The 23,474-nt window shown below is 47.6% G+C and overlaps 2 protein-coding genes across 2 annotated transcripts in view; one reads left to right on the top strand and one right to left on the bottom strand.

The window, feature by feature from the left end:
* The window catches only part of rnf207b (ring finger protein 207b), a 36,156-nt gene extending 31,099 nt beyond the window's left edge, over positions 1–5,057 (bottom strand). The window contains exons 1-2 of the mRNA XM_067970214.1: positions 4,867–5,057; positions 471–603 (exon numbers count right to left, since the gene is read on the bottom strand). Coding sequence (XP_067826315.1) covers positions 471–603; positions 4,867–5,057 — 324 coding nt within the window. The remainder of the gene's footprint in view (positions 1–470; positions 604–4,866) is intronic.
* A 5,122-nt stretch (positions 5,058–10,179) lies between these two features.
* On the top strand, positions 10,180–21,395 carry rpl22 (ribosomal protein L22). Its single transcript, XM_067970209.1, has 4 exons — positions 10,180–10,278; positions 12,868–12,969; positions 17,509–17,630; positions 21,191–21,395. The coding sequence occupies exons 1-4, from the start codon at positions 10,267–10,269 to the stop codon at positions 21,333–21,335; spliced, it is 381 nt and encodes a 126-aa protein (XP_067826310.1). The 5' UTR covers positions 10,180–10,266; the 3' UTR covers positions 21,336–21,395.
* Positions 21,396–23,474: the final 2,079 nt, after the last annotated feature.

The raw sequence follows: 23,474 nt of genomic DNA, 5'->3' as shown, positions 1-23,474 counted from the left end.
CGCCCGGGCTGAGACTAGCTAACTCAGAACAGACCTCAGATTGAGCCTGCAGTGCTCCCCGGTGGCTCATCAGTAGTTGAGACAATGTTTAATTGAGCCCAGTCTGTGCTGAGTTAGCTGAACTCAGCAGAGCACCAGTTTGGGGCAGTACAGTTAGCCTGAGCTCTGCTAGATTGGTATTCATTGAATCCGGCTGGAAAGACATCAGTTCAGGACAGGATCGGGTTTGGATATGAAGCATGACGCACCCCACAGCTGAATAGCGACCGACTTTCAACGTCTGAGCTCACATGTGACTACTTGGGCAATGGAGTTGGTGCCCATAGAACTGGACCCCAGCAGTAGTCAGTGCCTTGAGGAGAGGAGGGGAGGAGATGGAAGGGGAAAACAGAATTTCACCCTGTCTTCACTCTGACCGCACTCGGTGGTTTCACGGGGCCTCTCTTCCCCTCCCCCCGCCTCCACCTTACCTGTTTCTTGCACTCCAGGTCACAGTTTGCACACTGCACAATCTCCTCACAATCGGCTGAACTATCGACCAGGAACTTCAGCAGTTGGTCAACTTTTGGGAGTCCGCTGGTGCCCCTCACAATCGACTGACGTCTGGAATAGAAACAGAACCAATGCCCAGTGCCGAAAAGCAAAGAGGTGCACAGGATATTCCCATGGGAAATGTGGGAACCAACTACAGCGGAAGGAGGCGTGGGGGGGGGCGGAATATAGGCAGCAGCGAGTAACAGGGAACGCTACTGGGTTGAAAAGATCACTGAACTGGGTTCAAACTTCATATGGGGCAAGATCACCTTCAACTGAAGATGGAAAGGTCCAGTTATCTCCGGATACAACCTCACTGTAACAACAACCTGCATTTACACAGTGCCATTAACATGGAAAAATATTCCAAGGCGCTTCACACAACCATGAGGAAAGGATACTCTCTGACAATAGAAAGAAAGACTTGTACTCATATAGCACCTGTCATGACCTCAGGACGTCCCAAAACGATTTACAACCGATGAAGTACTTTTGAAGTGTAGTCACTGTTGTAATGTAGGAAACACAGCAGACAATTTGCACACAACAAGATCCCACAAAGAGCACCGAGATAATGACCAGATAATCTGTTTAAAGGTGTTGGTTGAGGGATAAATATTGGCCAGGACACCAGGGGGAACTCCCCTGCTCTTCTTTGAAATAGTGGCCATGGGCTCTTTTACGTCCACCTGAGAGAGCAGACGGGGCCTCGGTTTAACGTCTCATCCGAAAGACGACACCTCCGACAGTGCCGCACTCCCTCAGTACTGCACTGGGAGTGTCGGCCTGGGTTATGGGCTCAAGTCTCTGGAGTGGAGCTTGAACCCATGACCTCCTGATTCAGAGGTGAGGGTGACACCCACTGAGCCACGGCCGAAACAGTGAAGCCAATTGTAGTGGCCCCTGGACAACTGTATCAGCCAAGGATGAGAACGTGTTTTAAAAAAAAGACGCCCAAAATTGGGCCGTGAACCCTGCCCCCCTACGACACGAACAACCCTTATCCAACTCAGCCGCTCACTGCACCTTCAAAAGGCGTTTGATAAAGTATCGCATGTTATGCTTATCATCAAGATTGCGGCCCGTGGAATAAAGGGGGCAGTAGCAACATGGATACAGAATTGGCTAAGGGACAGGAAACAGAAAGTAGTGGTGAACGGTTGTTTTTCGGACTGGAGGGAGGTGTACAGTGGTGTTCCCCAGGGGTCAGTGCTGGGACCACTGCTTTTCATGATATATATTAATGACTTGGACTTGGGTGTACAGGGCACAATTTCAAAGTTTGCAGATAACACAAACCTTGGAAGTGTAGTAAACAGTGAGGAGGATAGTGATAGATTTCAAGAGGATATAGACAGGCTGGTGGCATGGGCGGACACGTGGTAGATGAAATTCAACATAGAAAAATGTGAAGTGATACATTTCGGTAGGAAGAACGAGGAGAGGCAATATAAACTAGAGGGCACAATTCTAAAAGAGGTACAGGAACAGAGAGATCTGGGGGTATATGTGCACAAATCTTTGAAGGTGGCAGGGCAGGTTGAGAAAGCGGTTAAAAAAGCATACTGGATCCTGGGCTTTATAAATAGAGGCATAGAGTACAAAAGTATGGAAGTCATGATGAACCTTCATAAAACACTGGTTCGGCCACAACTGGAGTATTGTGTCCAGTTCTGGGCACCGCACTTTAGGGAAGACGTGAAGGCCTTAGAGAGGGTGCAGAAGAGATTTACTAGAATGATTCCAGGGATGAGGGACTTTAGTTACATGGATAGACTGGAGAAGCTGGGGTTGTTCTCCTTGGAACAGAGATGGTTGCGAAGAGATTTGATAGAGGTATTCAAAATCATGAAGGGTCTAGACAGAGTAGATAGAGAGAAACTGTTCCCATTGGTGGAAGGGTCAAGAACCAGAGGACATAGATTTAGGGTGATTGGCAAAAGAACCAACGGCGACATGAGGAAAAACTTTTACACAGCGAGTGGTTGGGATCTGGAATGCACTGCCCGAGGGGGTGGTGGAGGCAGATTCAATCATGGCCTTCAAAAAGGAACTGGATAAGTACTTGAAAGGAAAAAATTTGCATGGCTACGGGGATAGGGCGGGGGAGTGGGACTAGCTGGACTGCTTTTGCATTGAGCCGGCACGGACTCAATGGGCCGAATGGCCTCCTTCCGTGCCATAACCTTTCTATGATTCTATGATTCTGTTAAACACCAGCCCGCACCTCCATCAACTCAACAATCTACAAACCAAGACACAGCACTCAGAAAGAAATGGGAACTCTCACGTGCGGTCGTCTGATTCATCCAGCCTCATCTCTGATCCTCGATCTTCTCTGTCATCCAGGTTACGTCTCGCGTGACTCCTCCCTATCCCCCCCCCACAACTCCCCTCGATACCCCTCCCACCACTGGAATGTCCCGAATACCCGACAGTGCGGGGCACTGGTCAGTGTGACTGGAGAGATTGCAGAGACAAACTGAGTGTCAGGTTGGAGGAGGGAGGCAGCAGAGCAACTAAAAAAGAACAGAGCCAGTCAAGTCACCTGTGGGGATTGCATTTCATGAGCGAGGGCTTCAGCTGCCCTGAGCTACGCCTACGCTGCACACTGGCCCAGCTCCTAGCCCCCCCTGACCTTCGTGGCGATACCCGCAGTTTAATTGTAATCTCCATCTGGAATCAATGAATTCAACACTGCTTTGGAAATTTAAAAAAGCCCCTTTCAATCCCTGAGATAGACGGACCCTGGTCCAATCACAGACCTGTATTTATTTATTCCCCCTGTGTTTGGATTTTTGCAATGTCAAATCTAAAATTAAAAGATTGACAAGAGGATCAGATCACCTTGTAAATGTCACCCAGGGTCACGGCCCAAAAGATACGCAACAGGGGTCCTGAACCCAAACACTTGTTTCTGTTTATATTTTTTGGGGTGGGGGGGTGGGGGGTCTGGGAGATTGGTGGTGGATGGGACTGTGCAGCTGTCTTTTAATTGGTCAGTGCTGGATTTAACTCCACTGTTAGATAAGCAAACTCTTTGCTCATCGTCATGGGGACTGCATGCCTATGCTATCTCAGCCCATCAAGCCTCTCTCTCCTCACATTCCCAGCCCTCTAAAAGTAGACTGGCCTTCATTGTGCAGCTGTCCGACAATGGGGACCGGTGTGATTGATGCTTCCCCTTAGTTACCGGGGTTGAGAGGGTGACAACGGGTGGCTGGAACGTAAGGGGTTAACATTCCGAGCCATCTGGATGTACGGAAGGGGGAGTACCACTCTCTCCCGCCCGCTCCTCAAGCCGCTGGCTGTTGCTGGATAACCAGACACTCCTCCTGTACCTCACCCCAGTTTCAAAGCTTCGTGTGTGGGCCTAGACGCTGAGGGGACGATTTTAACCTAACCTGCCCGTCGGGAAACTGACAGGATCGGGGGCGACACTGGTTTTACTCCCCGCCTGATGGAGTGTGATAATGGGCGGGGAGTAAAACCCGACCCCATGGGGTTCCCGCCCAGCGAGTTAGGTTCAGATTAGCCCCTGAGTGTTGGCCAGCTGTTCGCTGCTGGGGAGGGGTGGGGGGATCACAGCTGGGTCCAAACCTGTCCACACCTGACCCCCTGCTCCTGCCAGCAGGGGGTCACTGGATCAGGACGAGGAACGCTGTCTAATTTTTCTCTTCCCTAACCCTGCGGTGCCAAAATCGATTGTCGCCTCCACCCCCCCCCGCCCACCCCCGGTGCTCAGTGGTGCAGTCTAGGGATCAGGTCCGCAACCTTCCTAGTCTGCATGACGCAGTCGGTCACATTGGGTCAGCCTGTGCCTCTGTGGGTGGCACTCTCGCCTCTGTATCAGAAGGTTGTGGGTTCAGAGCCTTAAGCACAAAATCCAGGCTGACACTCCCGACGCAGCTCTGAGAGAGTGCTGCACTTTCGGAGGTGCTGCCTTTTGGATGAAATGTTAAACCAAGGTCCCATCCACCCTTCCGTAAAAGATCCCACGGCCACTATCTCGAAGAAGAGCAGGAGAGTTCTCCCCGGTGTCCTGGAGCCAATATTTATCCCTCAAACAACACCACTAAAAAAAGATTATCTGGTTATTATCTCATTGCTGTTTGTGGGATCTTGCTGTGCGCAAATTGGCTGCTGCATTTCCTACATTACAAAAGTACTTCATTGGCTGTAAAGTTCTTTGAGATGCTCTGAAGTCATGAAAGGCAGGATAGCAATAAAGTTTTTCTTTTAGTGCCACACCAGGCTGTGAATTCACAGACAGAGCTTTAGGAGAACGGCAGATTAAATTGCATATTGTTATATCATTTTCCAATTTCTTACCCACAGAGAGGGCAGGAGAGACGTCCTTCTGCAGCCCTGCCCCTCAGACAGGTGGCACAGAAGGTATGGTAGCAGTCCAGCAGGCAAGGGTGTTCATACTGCTCGTAGCAAAGATGGCAGACAAGTGGATGGCTGTTTGCATTGTCCAAATCGCACAGGTTATCCAAAGGAGAGAATATTCCACCAGACATCTGCAACAAAGAGAATTACCAGGACCAGTCACTCTCTCAAAATATAGGATACAGAATGAGTCAATTGCCCAGCCCTGTCCCCACCCTATCCCCCACCCTGTCCTGTCCCCCACCCTGTCCCCCAACCGGGCCCTGGCCCGCACCCGGCCCTGTCCCCCACCCTGTCCCCCACCCGGCCCTGAACCTCACCTGGCCCTGTCCCCCACCCGGCCCTGCCCCCACCCTGTCCCCCACCGGGCCCTGCCCCCACCCTGTACGCCACTCGGCCATGGCCCTCACCCGGCCCTGTCCCTCACTCGGCCCTGTCCTACAGGCTCCTCTACACATGGTTCTGTCCTACAGGAATGGGCTCTGGATAGTGGAGTGGAGGCATCACCTCCTTGCCGAAGTTCAGTTCCACGGACACTGATCACCCTCTTGTACCTTACTGATGTCGCCTTTCTTCATGCCCGAGCCTAGACAATGAGTTTTGGCAGGCTATTTTACCCTGGGTGGCATCACAGCCAAGCCTGACTCTGTTGTCACCCAACGTCCACACACATGCTTTCCAGCAGGGGTCAGTGGATAGTGACAGAAGCAGGAACCTTGGCTAGCCCAGGGTCACTGAGGTCAATTGTAACACCCATCCCAGCACTCTGGCTAAGATCAGATAAAACTACAGACTGGGGATTGCACCAAGTGCCTTCCTGGTCTGTGTGGCCCAGTACTACACTGAGTAATATATTTATTTGCTGAGCCACTTGGCGAGTCTAGATTTTTATTTAAAATGAATAGATCTCCTGTGGAGGTGCACACAGCAAGTCAAATTGGAGCAGGGCATGCAGGTGTAATTCAGTCCCCAACTTGAGGTCATACGTTCAGTCTTAATTTTTATATTTTTATTTTAAATTTCTATGTCCCCATTTATAATGGAAACCGTTTATATAAACTTGCCATGCTGTAATTACACCTTCCTGCCAATGGTGGCAATGCAGCACCTCCATTGGTGGGAGGGTGTCATTACATTGTGACGAGTTTACATAGGCGGTTCCCATTATAAATGTGGACATAGGAATTTCTAATGGAAAAAGTTGACAGGAAGTGTGCACAGATGTAATTTTTAACATATTATATATCATCTCTGTTAAAAAGTGTGAATTGTCTTTTAAAAGTTTTCTGCTTTATGAAAGTAGAAAATTAAAATCAATTTATTTTAGAAGGTTCTGATACTCTGAGTTTTAGTGACAATGTCCTAGTTTGCTTCTTTTAGTTTATAATTCAGCCCATTTCACAAGTGTCACTTAGAGTATAAGGTGTGTTTTATTAATTGTAATATTGTAAAACACACCAATTTCGGCACCAAAACTTATATTCAACATGCAACAAGTCCAAAATCTTTTGAAAAAAAATCTTTTGTATGAAATGGGAATTAAGTAAATATCTGACTTTTGTTGTAATTCTTGTAATATTTTAAAGAAATATTTCCTAATCTTATTTGTCAAAGAAACGTTATTAATGCGATAAATTCCAAAGAGAAGAGCAGGCTCACGGAAAAAAAACAAATGTCAAATCTTCAAACAGTACAAACAGGAGCTGCTTCCGGCAGTTCCCCCTCCAGCTCACCCCACACAGCAGATCCTGTGACTGTACGTTGTATATAACACCAGACACTACAGCAATTTTAACAAGAGTAGCCGGAGATGTTATCTGGGACTCAGCTACAGTTCCCTTACCTCGGTTCTGCCTCTCTGGCCTCGGGCTGGTATGAGAGAAATCTCTGATCTCTTTTAGAAAGCAGCTGCCCATTGACGTCAGGACCCCATGAACGTGTGTCGTTCACTGGGAGGCTCCCGGGTTATCAGCAGGCTGGGGACTGGGCCGGCAGGTCGACTTTTGTTTATTCCCTCCTGGGTTTTATTTCAACACACAGTGATGCCGTAGAAGAAGAGTTGCCAACTTTAATCAACCCTCATTGGTATTGTTTTGAGTGGAGAAATTGTTTTATTTTATTTCACTTTACTCCCCTTCTCTCAAGCTTCTTTCCCGCAACTCCAATCAGATTTCTGCCACAGCACTAAAACGGCAGAGGAGATTTACTAGAATGGTACCAGGGATGAAAGACTTTAGTTATGTGGAGAGACCGGAGAAGCTGGGGTTGTTGTCCTTAGAGCAGAGAAGGTTAGGGGGAGATTTGATAGAGGTGTTCAAAATCATGAAGGGTTTTGATGGAGTAAATAAGGAGAAACTGTTTCCAGTGGCAGGAGGGTCGGTAACCAGAGGACACAGATTTAAGGTAATTGGCAAAAGAACCAGAGGGGAGATGAGGAGACATTTTTTTATCCAGCGAGTTGTTATGATTTGGAATGCGCTGCTTGAAAGGGCGGTGGAAGCAGATTCAATAATAACTTTCAAAAGGAAATTGGATAAAACTTGAAGGGTAAGAATTTGCAGGACTCTGGGGAAAGAACAGAGGAATGGGACTAATTGGATAGGCATGACATGATGGGCTGAATGGCCTCCTTCTGTGTTGTATCATTATATAATTCTATGAAATGAGGAGAAACTGTTTCTAGTGGCAGAAGGATCGGTAATCAGAGGACACAGATTTAAGGTAATTGGCAAAAGTACCAGAGGCGACATGAGGAAAAAGATTTTACACTGCGAGTTATGATCTTGGAATGCTCTGCTTGAAAGGGTGCAGGAAGCAGATTCAATAATAAGTTTCAAAAGTAAGGAATCTTACAACACCAGGTTATAGTCCAACAAATTTATTTTAAAATCACAAGCTTTCGGAGATTATCCCCTTCGTCAGGTGAATGAGTGAAAAGGTTCTCAAATCACATATCTTATACTAGGCTGGGACAGCATCACACCAATCAAAAGGTGTCGTTGTTGTTCAAACAGGCCAGTCACGGAGAACAGCACGTCCCAGTACACTGGATATACATTGTGTCAATTACACAGACAGACAGAAAGAAACCCAAATGGCAGAGAGAGAGAGAGAGAATATTAAAAACATAACTTTTTTTCCCCTTTTTGCTGGTGGGGTTACATGTAGCGTGACATGAACCCAAGATCCTGGTTGAGGCCGTCCTCATGGGTGTGGAACTTGGCTATCAACTTCTGCTCGACGATTTTGCGTTGTCGTGTGTCTCGAAGGCCGCCTTGGAGAACGCTTACCCGAAGATCGGTGGCTGAATGTCCTTGACTGCTAAAGTGTTCCCCGACTGGGAGGGAACCCTCCTGTTTGGCGATTGTTGTGCGGTGTCTGCATGGTCTCGCCGATGTACCATGCTCCGGGGCATCCTTTCCTGCAACGTATGAGGTAGACAACATTGGCCGAGTCACAGGAGTATGAACCATGTACCTGGTGGGTGGTGTCCTCTCGTGTGATGGTGGTATCCGTGTCGATGATCTGGCATGTCTTGCAGAGGTTGCCGTGGCAGGGTTGTGTGGTGTCGTGGACGCTGTTCTCCTGAAAACTGGGTAACTTGCTGCGAACGATGGTCGGTTTGAGGTTGGGTGGCTGTTTAAAGGCGAGTAGTGGAGGCGTGGGGATGGCCTTAGCGATGTGTTCGTCGTCATCGATGACATGTTGAAGGCTGCGGAGAACATGGTGTAGTTTCTCCGCTCCGGGGAAGTACTGGACGACGAAGGGTACTCTGTTGGTTGCATCCCGTGTTTGTCATCTGAGGAGGTCTATGCGATTCTTCACTGGGGCCCGTCGGAACTGTCGATCGACAAGTCGAGCGTCATATCCCGTTCTTACGAGGGCGTCTTTCAGCGTCTGTAGGTGTCCATCGCGACACCATGCAGACACTGCGACAACGGATGAACGGACACCGCGCAACAATCGCCAGACAGGAGGGTTCCCTCCAGTCGGGGAACACTTTAGCAGTCAAGGACATTCAGCCTTCGGGTAAGCGTTCTCCAAGGCGGCCTTCGAGACACACGACAACGCAAAATCGTCGAGCAGAAGTTGATAGCCAAGTTCCGCACCCATGAGGACGGCCTCAACCGGGATCTTGGGTTCATGTCACGCTACACGTTACCCCACCAGCAAAAAGGGAAAAAAAAGTTATGTTTTTAATATTCTCTCTCTCTCTCTCTCTCTGCCATTTGGGTTTCTTTCTGTCTGTCTGTGTAATTGACACAATGTATATCCAGTGTACTGGGACGTGCTGTTCTCCGTGACTGGCCTGTTTGAACAACAACGACACCTTTTGATTGGTGTGATGCTGTCCCAGCCTAGTATAAGATATGCGATTTGAGAACCTTTTCACTCATTCACCTGACGAAGGGGATAATCTCCGAAAGCTTGTGATTTTAAAATAAATTTGTTGGACTATAACCTGGTGTTGTAAGATTCCTTACATTTGTCCACCCCAGTCCATCACCGGCATCTCCACATCAAAGTTTCAAAAGGGAATTGGATAAATACTTGAAGGGGAGAAATTTGCAAGGCTCTGGGAAAGAGCTGGTGAGTAGGACTAATACGATAAGTCTTTTAAAGAGCAGGCATGATGGGCCGAATGGCCTCCTTCTGTGCTATACAATTCTATGATTCTATGAACTAGGGAGAAACTGTTTCCAGTGGCAGAGGGTCAGTAACCACAGGACACAGATTTAAGGTAATTGAGAAAAGAACCAAAGGGGAGGTGAAGAGACATCTTTTACGCAGCGAGTTGTTATGATCTGGAATACGCTGCCTGAAAGGGTGGTGGAAGCAGATTCAATAATAACCTTCAAAAGGGAACTAGATAAATACTTGAAGGGGAAAATTTGCAGGGGAATTGGTCTTTGGGAATTGGGGATAGCTCTTCCAAAGAGACGGCACAGCCACGATGGGCCGAAAGACCTCCTTCTGTGCTGTAACATGCTCTGTGGTGCCTGTTTCTTTAAATGCAGCCTCAATAATGGATGATGGCAAGATGGATTTTATGAGGCCCGCCCCTCCGCCGCCGTGATTGATGTTTCGGTAATCCAAGTGAGGCGCGCAGGCACAACGCTTGTCTGCGATTGGCGCTTTTCTCTGTGTCGTGATTGGTGGCTCCGGCGTTTGGCTGCTAGCAACCAGGTCGCCCTGCACTGTGATTGGTGCTTCCCGGGCTGCAATGCGCAGGCGCCTTTCCCCTGCACGGTGATTGGTGCGGCCTGGGAGCGGGGAGGGGGTGTGTTGCGCAGGCGCGGCGTTGCCTCCTTCTCTTTCCCTGCGCCATCTTGTGCAGACATGGCTCCTGCGGTGAGTCCGCGGCGCTGCCGCCGGGGGTAGGGGGGGAAACCTCGCGGCTTCAGCCGGGCCTCAGACCCTCTGGTTTTCTTTATCCTTCGCGGGGATCCGTGCGTAATGGCCGGACCTGTCCCTGTCCCCCCCCCCACCCCACCCCACACCGCCAGCGGCGAGCTGCGAGGGTGGCCGGCGAGCACAGGCCTGAACGGTAGGCCGCGGCCTCGGGGAGGGAGCGGTGGGGGGAAGCCGGGCTCAGGCCCTGCAGCCGCGGGGGCCGGGACTTCAACACCGGTAACTGTCTGTGGGTGTTTGTGGAGGGATCGTTGCCCCCGCGGCGCGCACGCCGGGCAGGAGTTCGGTCTGTTTGTGCAGCACGTGTTTGGGAAAGTTTGTTAAAATACTTTTAATTCAATTTAAAAATCAATAAAAATATAAAATAAATAGTCTTAAAGACCCTTTGAGTTGACGGCAGCTTCTCGGGCTTCACACTCGGAGCGCTGCATGTTGTGTCACTGAGCGGCGGTTCCGGTGCATCTTTTAATTAAATCCTTCTTCTCATTCTTGTTGATGTAAATCTCAGCCGGTTGTGGGCTGGTCTTTAATGTGATCACAGAATGACATTTTTGGCCTGGGTTTCTGACCCCAATTACTGCCCAGATCTCTTTTCTCCGCCCCCCCCCCCCCCAAATTGGATGGTCCATGGATGTAGACATCAGTCTAGGACAGGATGGATGTGTGCTGTGATGCCCTCCACAGTGCAATATCCTGCCGACCCCCCCCCCCCCCCCCAGGCTTTCCCGTTATAGATGGCCATTCAGGCAAAGTACTGGGAGGGGGGCAACTGTGGAATCCGCACCCTAGTCACGCTGTAAATTCACTGCCAAGGAGAGAGCCCGATTATTAAATGTTTGCCTGAGTATGGATGTTTGCGCACAGCAAGGTCCCACAAACAGCAGTTGAGAGAAATGACCAGTTAAACTGTTTTGATGGTGTTGGTTGAGGGATAAATGTCAACCAGGAAACTAGAAGAACTCATCTTGTCCTAGAATAATGCCATGGGATGTTATATGTTCAATTGAATCATAGAAAAGTCACAGCACGGAAGGAGGCCGTTCGGCCCATCGAGTATACGCCCGCAAGAGCAATCCAGCTAGTCCCACTCTTATCCCCATAGCCTTGCAAATGCTTTCCTTTCAACTACTTATCCAGTTCCCTTTTGAGGGCTATGATTGAATCTGCCTCCGCCACCCCCTTGGGCAGTGCATTCCAGATCCTAACCACTCGCTGTGTTTAAAAAAAAGTTTCTCCTCGTCACCTTTGGTTCTTTTTGCCAATCACCTTACTCTGTGTCCTCTGGTTCTTGACCCTTCCACCAATGGGAACAGTCTCTCTCTATGTACTCTGTCTAGACCCTTCTTGATTTTGAATACCTCTATCAAACCTCTTCGCAACCGTCTCTGTTCCAAGGAGAGCGACCCCAGCTTCTCCATTCTATCCACGTAACAAATGTCCCTCAATCCTGGAATTGTACTAGTAAATCTCTTCTGCACCCTTTGTAAGGCTTTCCTAAAGTGGGGTGCCCAGAACTGGACACAATACTCCAGTTGTGGCCGAACCAGTGGTTTTACAAGGTTCATCGTGACTTCCATACTCTATGCCTCTATTTATATAGCCCAGGATCCCGTATGCTTTTTTAACTCCTTTCTCAACCTGCCCTGCCACCTTCAACGATTTGTGCTCATATGCCCCCCAGATCTCTCTGTTCATGTACCCTTTTAGAGTTGTGCCCTCTAGTTTACATTGCACCTCCTCGTTCTTCCTACCGAAATGCATCACTTTGCATTTTTCTGCTTTAAATTTCATCTGCCTTGTGTCCACCCTTGCCACCAGCCTGTCTATATCATGCTAAATATTCTGAATGGTAGATGTCGCCTCAATTTAATATCTCCCCGGAAAGATAGCAATACAGCACTCCCTCAGTACTGCACTAAAGTGTCTGTCTAGATTAGGTGCTAAGGTTCTGGAGTGGGGCATGAACCTATGACCTTCCAACTTGTGGGCAAGAGTACCAGTTACTGAACTGTGATTTGGCGATTCTGAATTGCTGTGTGTTGCATCTCCTGTCTGTAGGACGTTGTTGCCCTCTGTGTGTTTGCTGCAATCGGCTGCAGTGTAATCTGTAATCATTAACCTTTCCTCCTTCCCATTGTGTCACAGCTGGATTGCTGCTGCCCATTTGAAATCAAATTGTCTTTCGTTGTGAGGGAGGCGCCTGCTCAGCACAGTCTCGTGATCAGGAACCTACATCGGAAATTGCAATTGCCAACTTACAAACATCACTGATACACACACGGTCTTTTAAATCAGGCACTGGATCTTTAATAAAAAGGCTTCCCACGTTGCACTGATGACCAGAAAGTGAATGATTTGACAATTTCATCTTAATTACAGTTGTGATATGTTGGAAACTGATGATTACTTTTTGTAGGCTATTTTCGTGTGATTCAGGACTGCAGTGTCATATAAACCTGCATGTGACTTGATGGCTTTGTGCGTCTCACTAATCTTCCATCCCCCTGCCGTGTCTCTTTTGCTCTACAGAAGAAGCTTCTCATAAGAGGCAAGAAGAAGAAGCAGGTGCTGAAGTTCACCTTGGACTGCACACATCCGGTGGAAGATGGCATCATGGATGCCTCCAACTTTGTAAGTTTATTTAGTAGTGTTTCCTAGGACCTATTCTGTAAATTAAACTTGAATGGAGAATATCCCATCTTTTGCGCTTGTACAGTGGGACTCTGGCAGTCTCCGGGCGAATTGGCAATACTCCTGGTGGCTTCCCCCGGGCACCAGTCTCCAATGGGCAGGAGGTACAGCAGGCATGGGAGCATAGTACGGTATATGCAGGCTGCATTTGTAACCGCGTCTTAACGCTGTTGTGAGGATGTCTCTACACTAAACGTGTGTATGTTGCTGCTTTCTGTTCACCTGTGTCATTCTGGAACTTGAGGTACTATGGTGGGGTAACATTAACCACTCTTTGATAACATCATTCTGCAATAAGTCAATTAGTCTGATTGTGTATTTTATACTGATGCTAAAGCACATTCAGGTGGCAGGTCTGTACGGGTGGGTACAGAATGTTTGTCCATTGAAATAACTGTTCAATTCTTGCAGTGCTGTCACTAGGCTTATTTATTGTATTGGCACCAATATGCTATATGAGAGCACCTACTCCAACCAATATGCTTTTCAGTTGTGTGCTGTTCTTCAGTTGCTCACTGTGCAACTGCCACCAGTGCCTTGTGTTATCCACTTTAAAACACCATCCAAATCTGGAAGGACAAAATCTGAGAGCAGTGCTCCATGGGTTACCTGCGACCTCCAAGTAACGCCATATTTTTTTTTAACTGTGCCAGCGGGTGACATTGGCCCCTGTTGATCCAGTTGGAAAGAGGTACTTGTTTTTCTTGGTGCTGCCCTCTGTTTATGGGACTCACAAAAGGCCAGGTCCTAATAAACAGAATTCTTCTCTACATTGTGATAAGAGTGATAGTTTGCTATCGTGTTACACGTGCTGATAGAAACGCTGGGTTGGTAATGCCATGTGCTTCCTCCCCTCAACAATAACTTGCATTTATGTAATGCCTTTAACATGGAGAAACATCTGATGGTGTTTCACAGATGTGTAAGGAAATTTGATGCCAAGCCAAAGGCGTTATTAGGAGGACGGCCATAAGCTTAGTCAAGGGTGAGTTTAAAGGAGGAGAGGCAGGGGATTTAGCAAAGAGAATTCCAGAGTATGGAACCCAGGTGGCTGTAGACATTACCACCAATGATAGGGGAGTGCACAAGAGGCTGGAGTCAGAGAGTTCAAGGGAGGAGTTGTTGGGCGAGGCCATGAAGGGATTTAAACATGAGAATGAAAACTTAAAATTTGAGGCATTGGGGACCAGCAACTAATGTAGGTAAGTGAGGACAGTGGTGACGGGTGAGTGGGTGTTGGTCCAGGGTAGGATACAGACAGCGGAGTTTTGGATGAGCTGACGGTTATGGAAAATGGGAGGTTGTCCGTGGGAGTGTTGGATTAGCAGAGTTTGGAGGGGGCATAGACGTAGAATGAGGGCTTCAGCTTAGATGGGGGGAGGTGGACGATGTTACGGGTGTGGAAACAGACGGTCTTTGTGATGTGGAGAATATTGGGTCAGAAGCTTAGCTTGGGGTTGAATGGAATGCTGATGTTGCACACAGTCTGGTTCAGCCTGCGACAGTGCCTGGGGAGGAGGGTGGGGTCGGTGTTTGCGGTGGGGGCCGGAGATGTTGGGGGAAATTGTGGCTCATCCGAGGCTGGATGTTGGACGAGCTTTGTAACAGTGGCAGTGGGGGGGGCTTGAGATGCTATCAGTGTACATGTGGAAGCTGACCCCATGACTGTTGAAGTCACCATGGGGCAGCATGTAGAAGAGGACGGGGCCCTGGATAGATCGTTGGAGGGGGAGGGGGGGGCGGTCCGTGTGAACTGCGGGTGAGAATGGAAGTCGTTGAACGGATCGCAGTCATAGAATGTGATTTTGATTGGTGCTATTGGATGGTTTCAAAGAAGGGGTTGCGGGAAGTTGGGTATCGGATCCGAGAGGTGGCAACAAATTCAAGGTCTTTGGAGATGGAGGTGGCTGAGATGGGGCAGTAGTTTTATCGTCCTCCCATTCAGTGCTCACCGGTGTAAATGGAGCAACTTAAGCAGAAATCCGTGCCTCCAAATGCTCAGACCTGGATGCTGGTTGTGGGTCTGAATGTAAGCAAGAGAGAAAGCATGCTCTTGGTTGTGTTTGTTGCCTGCTTTCTGACCGAACATAGTATTTCTGTGGTGCAGAGATGTGGTTTTGGGGCTAGTTTGTGTCACCAGAGCCTGGAGATGATCCTTTGCATCTTGGCGTAATCCTTGGGAGCCTCCCTTTGTCGCGTCTTGGCCACGTCTGCTTCTGGCTTGCTGGGCTGTAGATGGCCTGTGCCCGCACCAGCAGACTAATGCAGTCAAGTATCTTTCTCTTTTCCCCCTCCCCCACTGAAGGTGCTGACCCGCGCTCGGATACAGTTACACAGACACCCTCCAGTACCAGGCCCTTCTTCACATATGAACCTGGACCAGAGGTGTCCAAACTGGCCCTGAAAGCCCAGGCAACTCGGTGTCTTTAGGGACCATCAGATTTCAGCATCTGTGCACTTTCCAGCAGGGCGCTGGATGTTAGGAGTGAGAGCCTGACGATTTCCCCCACCCTTGGTCCCAGAGGTGCTGAGCCCAGTTGTAGTGCCAAACCACTGGCGGAGACAGCTAACTCAGCACTGACCTGGTTGGTGCCAGTCGAAACTTTTTTGAAATCATTCTAACCGAGTCTTTCTGATGGTTTGGCAACTGTAGAGCGGAGGGGTTTGCTTCTGCTTTCCTTCCCGGTTGTTTGTTCTCTGACGCCAAAAGGGTGATTTGGAATTACTTTGCTGTGTAATTGATTGTGAGAGAGAGAAGCTTTGACAGTTACACGTGCTTTATGTTGTCTGAAGTCAGGATTTTAATTTTGTGAATCTTTGTTCGTTAAGGGATAGTAGTGCTGGGGAATGGACGTGGGGTTGATTTTATTCACTAGCTGAGTCATCGGGTTAAACCCTGTTCTCTCTTGGCGTAGGTTCAAAGTCCAGCTTTTTTTGTAATGGTTTGATGCCAATGAGAGGGTGAAGAATGCATTTGTAGCAGATAAACAGTGAAGAAAGTTGTCAATTTTGTAGGCAGAAGCTGAGGGATTCAAAAACTTAAGAGTGATAAATGTTCAGAATTCTCTACCAAGTGAGCGAACTGCAGCAAAAACAACTGGATTACTCAAAATACAATTGGGTGCTATGGTGAGAGTTAATATACAGTAGGAATGGTCTCAAATTCTAAACACATTCAGCCCTTGTTGGCTGCTTAACATGGAACAATTTTACTGACCACTGCTGCTCAATAAGCCAGATTGTGTTTATTGGTAATTTTATTTCCAACGTAAATTATCCTCATCTTAAATCCTCGTTTTAAAACCTCCCGTTGAGAAGATAGGCAGCTGGTCTGCTCGCAGATGGCCAGTGTCCCCTTTGGCTGGCTGATAAATATCTCAGCCACCAAGGATGGGCTGCTGATTTTCTCCCTCCCCTCTCGTTACCCCCAGCTCACTAGGAGACACTGAAAAAACCACATGCAAGTCAGCCCGGTTTCATGTTGTGCTGTTGTTTCTTGTGATGCTCTTAATCCACCACTTCTGATTGTTCCCACCGCTGACTGACCTGTAGCCATCAGTATTTCACCCTAGTGGCATAGAGGTCAACATACTCACTTCAAGCACAACTTGAATCTGAAGGAGCAAAATCTGGAATATAATTCTACAACTGGACGTTCTTTCACAGTTCTAGTCGACCCAGTAACAGTTGTTTATATAGTCCCTTTAACATAGAAAATTAGAGGCATTTCACAGAGGAGAGAAAGAAACAGAACAAAAATTCCACCCACCCATACACTTCACTGAAATCCTAGTGACAGCAATGCTCTGTGTGGCTTGGGTTGGGGACTGAATTGAGGAGGGGGAGACTTGCACCTTCACTCACTGCCTGTGGCACTGATTGTTAGTGTGCCAGTGTTTGTTCCTTACAGGAACAATTCGTGCAGGAACGTATAAAAGTGAATGCCCAGGTTCCCAGTTTTACCAACATGTTGGATGCTGGTTTTGTCAGTAAGTCTTCCCCCACATTCGTTGAGTTGGATACAACTGCTCTGTGTAACTTTACAGCGGATTTTCTAATTGGGGATAGTTTAGATCTAGAAATACAAGAATTCAGTTATAAAATGACACATGTTCTGTCGTCTCTTTTGAAGTTGTGGACCCTTTGTGGTTGTACCAGTGCTGGCACCTTCCTCAGTGCCCATTCCATGTGCTGTGCCTGGACATGGTGCCACCAGGCTGGAGCAGGGAGCCCAGCTGAGCCCAGCCTCCACACCTGCCTACTTTCCAACAGGGGTCATTGGGTAGTAATCGAGAGTGGGAACCCTGGCTGGCTCTGTCACAGTGTCTGTATGGCTCAGTGATACACCAGGCAGTGCTCTTACTAGTTTGGTGATTGTGATGACTTTATTAGCACATACACTGTACTATGCCTCCCTTCCGCACATAGCAGAGGAGTAAAAACTCTTACCAACGCTAGTAATTGTTCTTCTCTTTACAGGAACAGTTCCTGCAGGAACGCATCAAAGTGAATGGCAAAGCTGGGAACCTGGGCAATGTGGTGACCATTGAGAGGAACAAGAGTAAGATCACTGTTACCTCTGAGGTTCCATTCTCAAAGAGGTGAGTCAGAAGGCTGGGGATGAGTGTGCTGTGTGTTCCAGGAATGGCTTCCTTTGTAAACACCTCCTTATAATATCTCATCTTTCGGTAGCTCACCTACATCACATTCAGGTCTCGGGCAGTAGTTGCTGAATGATTTTTATGTGCGCCTGCTGATGTGGATAGTCTACAGTTCAGCTGGCTGGCTGCCCCTATTGGAGTCGTTCCTCCTGAGTGTAAAAGTTTTCAGGAGTTTACATTGGTATGTGTTTTTGTGGAGCTGTACACTTAGCTTGGTGCTTGCTATAGGATGCATTGGGTTTGTTATGGCTGTGGGGGGTGGCCTGAGTATTTAGGAGTTGGAGCAAATTGTTTGGTATTGGTCCATGGCATTCAGCTGGTCTCTGTTTCAACCAATTCCCCGTGGAGAAGCAGCAATCCTCTGTGTAATGAAATTTCTCCTAACCCCCCGCATGATCGTAGAATCATAGGTTACAGCATGGAAAGAGGCCATTTGGCCCATCGCGTCGGCTCTATGCACGAGCAATCCAGCTAGTCCTTCTCCCCCACCCTATCCCCGTAGCCCTGCAAATTTTTTCCTTTTGAGTACTTATCCAGTTCCCTTTTGAAAACCATGATTGAACCTGCCTTCACCACCCCCTCAGCTTTGCATTCCAGATCATAACCACTCGATGCGTAAAAAAAAGTTTTTCCTCGTGTCGCCTTTGGTTCTTTTGCTAATCACCTTAAATCTATGCCCTCTGGTTCGTGACCCTTCCGCCAATGGGAACAGTTTCTCTCTATCCACTCTGTCTAGACCCTTCATGATTTTGAACACCTCGATCAAATCTCCTCACAACCTTCTCTGTTCCAAGGAAACAACCTCAGCTTCTTCAGTCTATCCATGTAACTAAAGTCCCTCATCCCTGGAATCATTCGAGAAAATCTTTTCTGCACTCTCTAAGGCCTTCACATCTTTCCTAAAGTGCAGTGCGAGAACTGGACACGATATTCCAGTTGTGGTCGAACCAGTGTTTTAAGTTTCATCATGACTTCCTTGCTTTTCTACTCTATGCCTCTATTTATAAAGTCCAGGATCCCATATGCTTTTTTAACCACTTTCTCAACCTGCCCTGCCACCTTCAATGATTTTGTACATTTTATCTCTGATTGTGAGGGGATATTTGAGTTCAATATAATGAAATTGAATAGGCCAATATAAACCCCAACCTCTGACCTGTGTCCCTGAGCAGGAATATGTCTTGAATCTGAGCCCTGGTCGGACGGGAGGAGCTAGTGCTTGAGGTATCTTGTCTCGGGAATATAATGGCTCCATCGCGTCTCATGGTAATACCCTCCTCCAAAGTCGCTGGCTGTTGTGCACGTGTGTCAGATTGACACAGTTCCTTTTTATTATTGACAGATGTGGATGATCAAGGCTCGATAGGGGACCGCAGTAGGTTAGAATCATAGAAGTTTACAACATGGAAACAGGCCCTTCGGCCCAACATGTCCATGTCGCCCAGTTTATACCACTAAGCTAGTCCTAATTGCCTGCACTTGGCCCATATCCCTCTATACCCATCTTACCCATGTAACTGTCCAAATGCTTTTTAAAAGACAAAATTGTACCCGCCTCTACTACTACCTCTGGCAGCTCGTTCCAGACACTCACCACCCTTTGAGTGAAAAAATTGCCCCTCTGGACCCTTTTGTATCTCTCCCCTCTCACCTTAAATCTATGCCCCCTCGTTATAGACTCCCCTACCTTTGGGAAAAGATTTTGACTATCTACCTTATCTATGCCCCTCATTATTTTATAGACTTCTATAAGATCACCCATAAACCTCCTACTCTCCAGGGAAAAAAGTCTCAGTCTATCCAACCTCTCCCTATAAGTCAAACCATCAAGTCCCGGTAGCATCCTAGTAAATCTTTTCTGCACTCTTTCTAGTTTAATAATATCCTTTCTATAATAGGGTGACCAGAACTGTACACAGTATTCCAAGTGTGGCCTTACTAATGTCTTGTACAACTTCAACAAGACATCCCAACTCCTGTATTCAATGTTCTGACCAATGAAACCAAGCATGCCGAATGCCTTCTTCACCACCCTATCCACCTGTGACTCCACTTTCAAGGAGCTATGAACCTGTACTCCTAGATCTCTTTGTTCTATAACTCTCCCCAACGCCCTACCATTAACGGAGTAGGTCCTGGCCCGATTCGATCTACCAAAATGCATCACCTCACATTTATCTAAATTAAACTCCATCTGCCATTCATCGGCCCACTGGCCCAATTTATCAAGATCCCGTTGCAATCCTAGATAACTTTCTTCACTGTCCACAATGCCACCAATCTTGGTGTCATCTGCAAACTTACTAACCATGCCTCCTAAATTCTCATCCAAATCATTAATATAAATAACAAATAACAGCGGACCCAGCACCGATCCCTGAGGCACACCGCTGGACACAGGCATCCAGTTTGAAAAACAACCCTCAACAACCACCCTCTGTCTTCTGTCGTCAATCCAATTTTGTATCCAATTGGCTACCTCACCTTGGATCCCGTGAGATTTAACCTTATGTAACAACCTACCATACGGTACCTTGTCAAAGGCTTTGCTAAAGTCCATGTAGACCACGTCTACTGCACAGCCCTCATCTATCTTCTTGGTTACCCCTTCAAAAAACTCAATCAAATTCATGAGACATGATTTTCCTCTCACAAAACCATGCTGACTGTTCTTAATCAGTCCCTGCCTCTCCAAATGCCTGTAGATCCTGTCTCTCAGAATACCCTCTAACAACTTACCCTCTACAGATGTCAGGCTCACCGGCCTGTAGTTCCCAGGCTTTTCCCTGCCGCCCTTCTTAAACAAAGGCACAACATTTGCTACCCTCCAATCCTCAGGCACCTCACCTGTAGCTGTCGATGATTCAAATATCTCTGCTAGGGGACCCGCAATTTCCTCCCTAACCTCCCATAACGTCCTGGGATACATTTCATCAGGTCCCGGAGATTTATCTACCTTAATGTGCGTTAAGACTTCCAGCACCTCCCTCTCTGTAATATGTACACTCCTCAAGACATCACTATTTATTTCCCCAAGTTCCCTAACATCCATGCCTTTCTCAACCGTAAATACCGATGCAAAATATTCATTTAGGATCTCACCCATCTCTTGTGGTTCCGCACATAGATGACCTTGTTGATCCTTAAGAGGCCCTACTCTCTCCCTAGTTACTCTTTTGCCCTTTATGTATTTGTAGAAGCTCTTTGGATTCTCCTTTGCCTTATCTGCCAAAGCAATCTCATGTCCCCTTTTTGCCCTCCTGATTTCTCTCTTAACTCTACTCCGGCAATCTCTATACTCTTCAAGGTTGTAAAGATTGAAAGGGAAGCGATGTCCAGGTTTTGCCAAACTTGGATTTAAACGCCTTTAGGCTGAAGGAGATGCGTTCCATAGTTTTGAGGTCGGGGGATGATTAATTGGAGCGGGAGGCAGTGTGATGAGGCCTAAATGCTCTGTTAACCCTGATGCTCTGTATTGAACTGACTGTTCCTTTTCGCAGGTACCTGAAATACCTAACCAAGAAGTACCTCAAGAAGAATAACCTGCGTGACTGGCTTCGCGTAGTTGCAAACAGCAAAGAGAGCTACGAGCTCCGGTACTTCCAGATCAATCAGGATGAGGAGGAGGAGGAGGATGAAGATTAATCCCAAGGATGATCTGGATTTTTGTACAAATTATCTTCAATAAATAGAAAAGGAAAAACACCCAGCTCTGAGTTCTGTTTTTATTCACACACAAGAATCGTGCAGTAATGTGAACACGCGTTCTTGTAAATGTTATGCTTTTGTCAATTTCCTTTTCCCCGTTTCCCGCTGTAGGCACTGACGCATGGAGTTCCACTAGTGCCAGTCATGCTCTGTTATCTTGCTCCACTGCCCATCATCATGTTTGAGTGATTAAAATTTAAAATTCTCATCCTCCATGTCCTTGCCCCGCCCTATCTCTGGATTTCACGATTACTACCAGTGCCACGTGCTAGTGAGTACAGGAACAGGAGAAAACACCAGATGAATGTGTGGCTGCAGGGATGGTGTAGGAGGGAGGGATTTAGATTCTTGGGACATTGGGACCGGTTCTGGGGAAGGTGGGACCTGTACAAGCGGGACGGGTTACACCCGAGCAGGACCGGGACCGATGTCCTCGCGGGGGTGTTTTTTTTTATTCGTTCACAGGATGTGGGCGTCGCTGGCAAGGCCAGCATTTATTGCCCATCCCTAAGAGGGCAATTGCTAGTGCTGTTGGGGAAGGTTTAAACTAGAATGACGGAGATGGGAACCTGAGCAGGGAGACATAGGAGGGGGAAACAAGGGCAGAAACAAAAGGCAGAAAGGGAAGAAGCAATAATGGAAGGCAGAGAAAACAAGGGCGAAAAACAAATAGGGCCATAGTGCAAAATGAAACTAAGATGACTAGCAATCTTAAAAAGACAAGTCTAAAGGCATTGTGTCTTAATGCACGGAGCATTTGCAATAAGCTAGATGCGAAATTAACAGTGCAGATAGATATAAACGGTTATGATATAGTTACGATTACGGAGACATGGCTGCAGGGTGACCAAGGATGGGAACGGAACATCCGGGGTATTCAATATTTAGGAAGGACAGGCAAAAAGAGTCGTTAGTAAAGGAGGAAATCAATGCAATAATGAGGAAGGATATTGGCTCGGAAAATCACGATGTGGAATCTGTATGGGTGGAGCTAAGAAACACCAAGGGACAGACAACGTTGGTGGGGGTTGTCTATCGGCCCCCAAACAGTAGTGGAGATCCAGGGGAGGGCATTAAACAGGAAGTTAGAGACGCATGGAAGAAGGGTACAACTATAAGCATAGGTGACTTTAATCTACATATAGATTGGTCATGGAGTGAGTGTAACGAAGATTTACCAGACTGATTCCAAGGATGGCAAGACTGATGTATGAAGAGAGATTGGGTTGACTAGGCCTATATTCACTAGCGTTTAGAAGAATGAGAGGAGATCTCATCGAAACATATAAAATTCTAACAGGACTAGATGCAGGGAGGATGTTCCCGATGGCTGGGGAGTCCAGAACCAGGGGTCACAGTCTCAGGGTATGGGGTATGCCATTTAGAACTGAGATGAGGAGAAATTTCTTCACTCAAAAGGTGGTGAACCTGTGGAATTCTCTACCACAGAAGGCAGTGGAGGCCAAGTCATTAGATGTATTCAACAAGGAGATAGATATATTTCTTAATGCTCAAGGGATATGGGGAAAAAACGGGAACAGGGTACTGAGTTAGACGATCAGCCATGATCATTTTGAATGGCGGAGCAGGCCCGAAGGGCCGAATGGCCTACTCTTGCTCTTATTTTCTATGTTTCTATCTCCTCCATCCCTACAACCGTCTGAGATTGGTGCGTTCCTCCAATCCGGCCTCTTGTGCATCCCCGATTTCCTTCGTTCCACCATTGGCGGCCGTGCCTTCAGCTGCCTAGGCCCTAGGCTCTGGAATTCCCTCCCTAAACCTCACCCCCCTCCCCGTTTCTCCTTTAAGGAGTTCCTTAAAAGCTAGCACACATTGACCAACCTGTCCTAACATCTCCTTATGTGGCTCGGTGTCAAATTTTGTTTGATAATCGCTCGTGAAGCACCTTGGGACGTTTCACTACGTTAAAGGTGCTGTATAAATGCAAGTTGTTGAATGTAGATGATGAGTTTTGCCAGGCTATTTGACCTTTTGCATCCGAGCCTGATGTCCACATGCAGGAGTCACTGGCTAACAACCAGGAGATGGAATCCTTGCTGATCCCTAACCCAAGGG

The sequence above is a fragment of the Heptranchias perlo genome, chromosome 32 (genome assembly GCF_035084215.1).
Source record: "Heptranchias perlo isolate sHepPer1 chromosome 32, sHepPer1.hap1, whole genome shotgun sequence".
Classification (NCBI taxonomy): Eukaryota; Metazoa; Chordata; class Chondrichthyes; order Hexanchiformes; family Hexanchidae; genus Heptranchias; species Heptranchias perlo.
The sequence above is the reverse complement of the archived record's forward strand: the minus strand, read 5'-3'. Positions and strand labels throughout refer to the sequence as shown.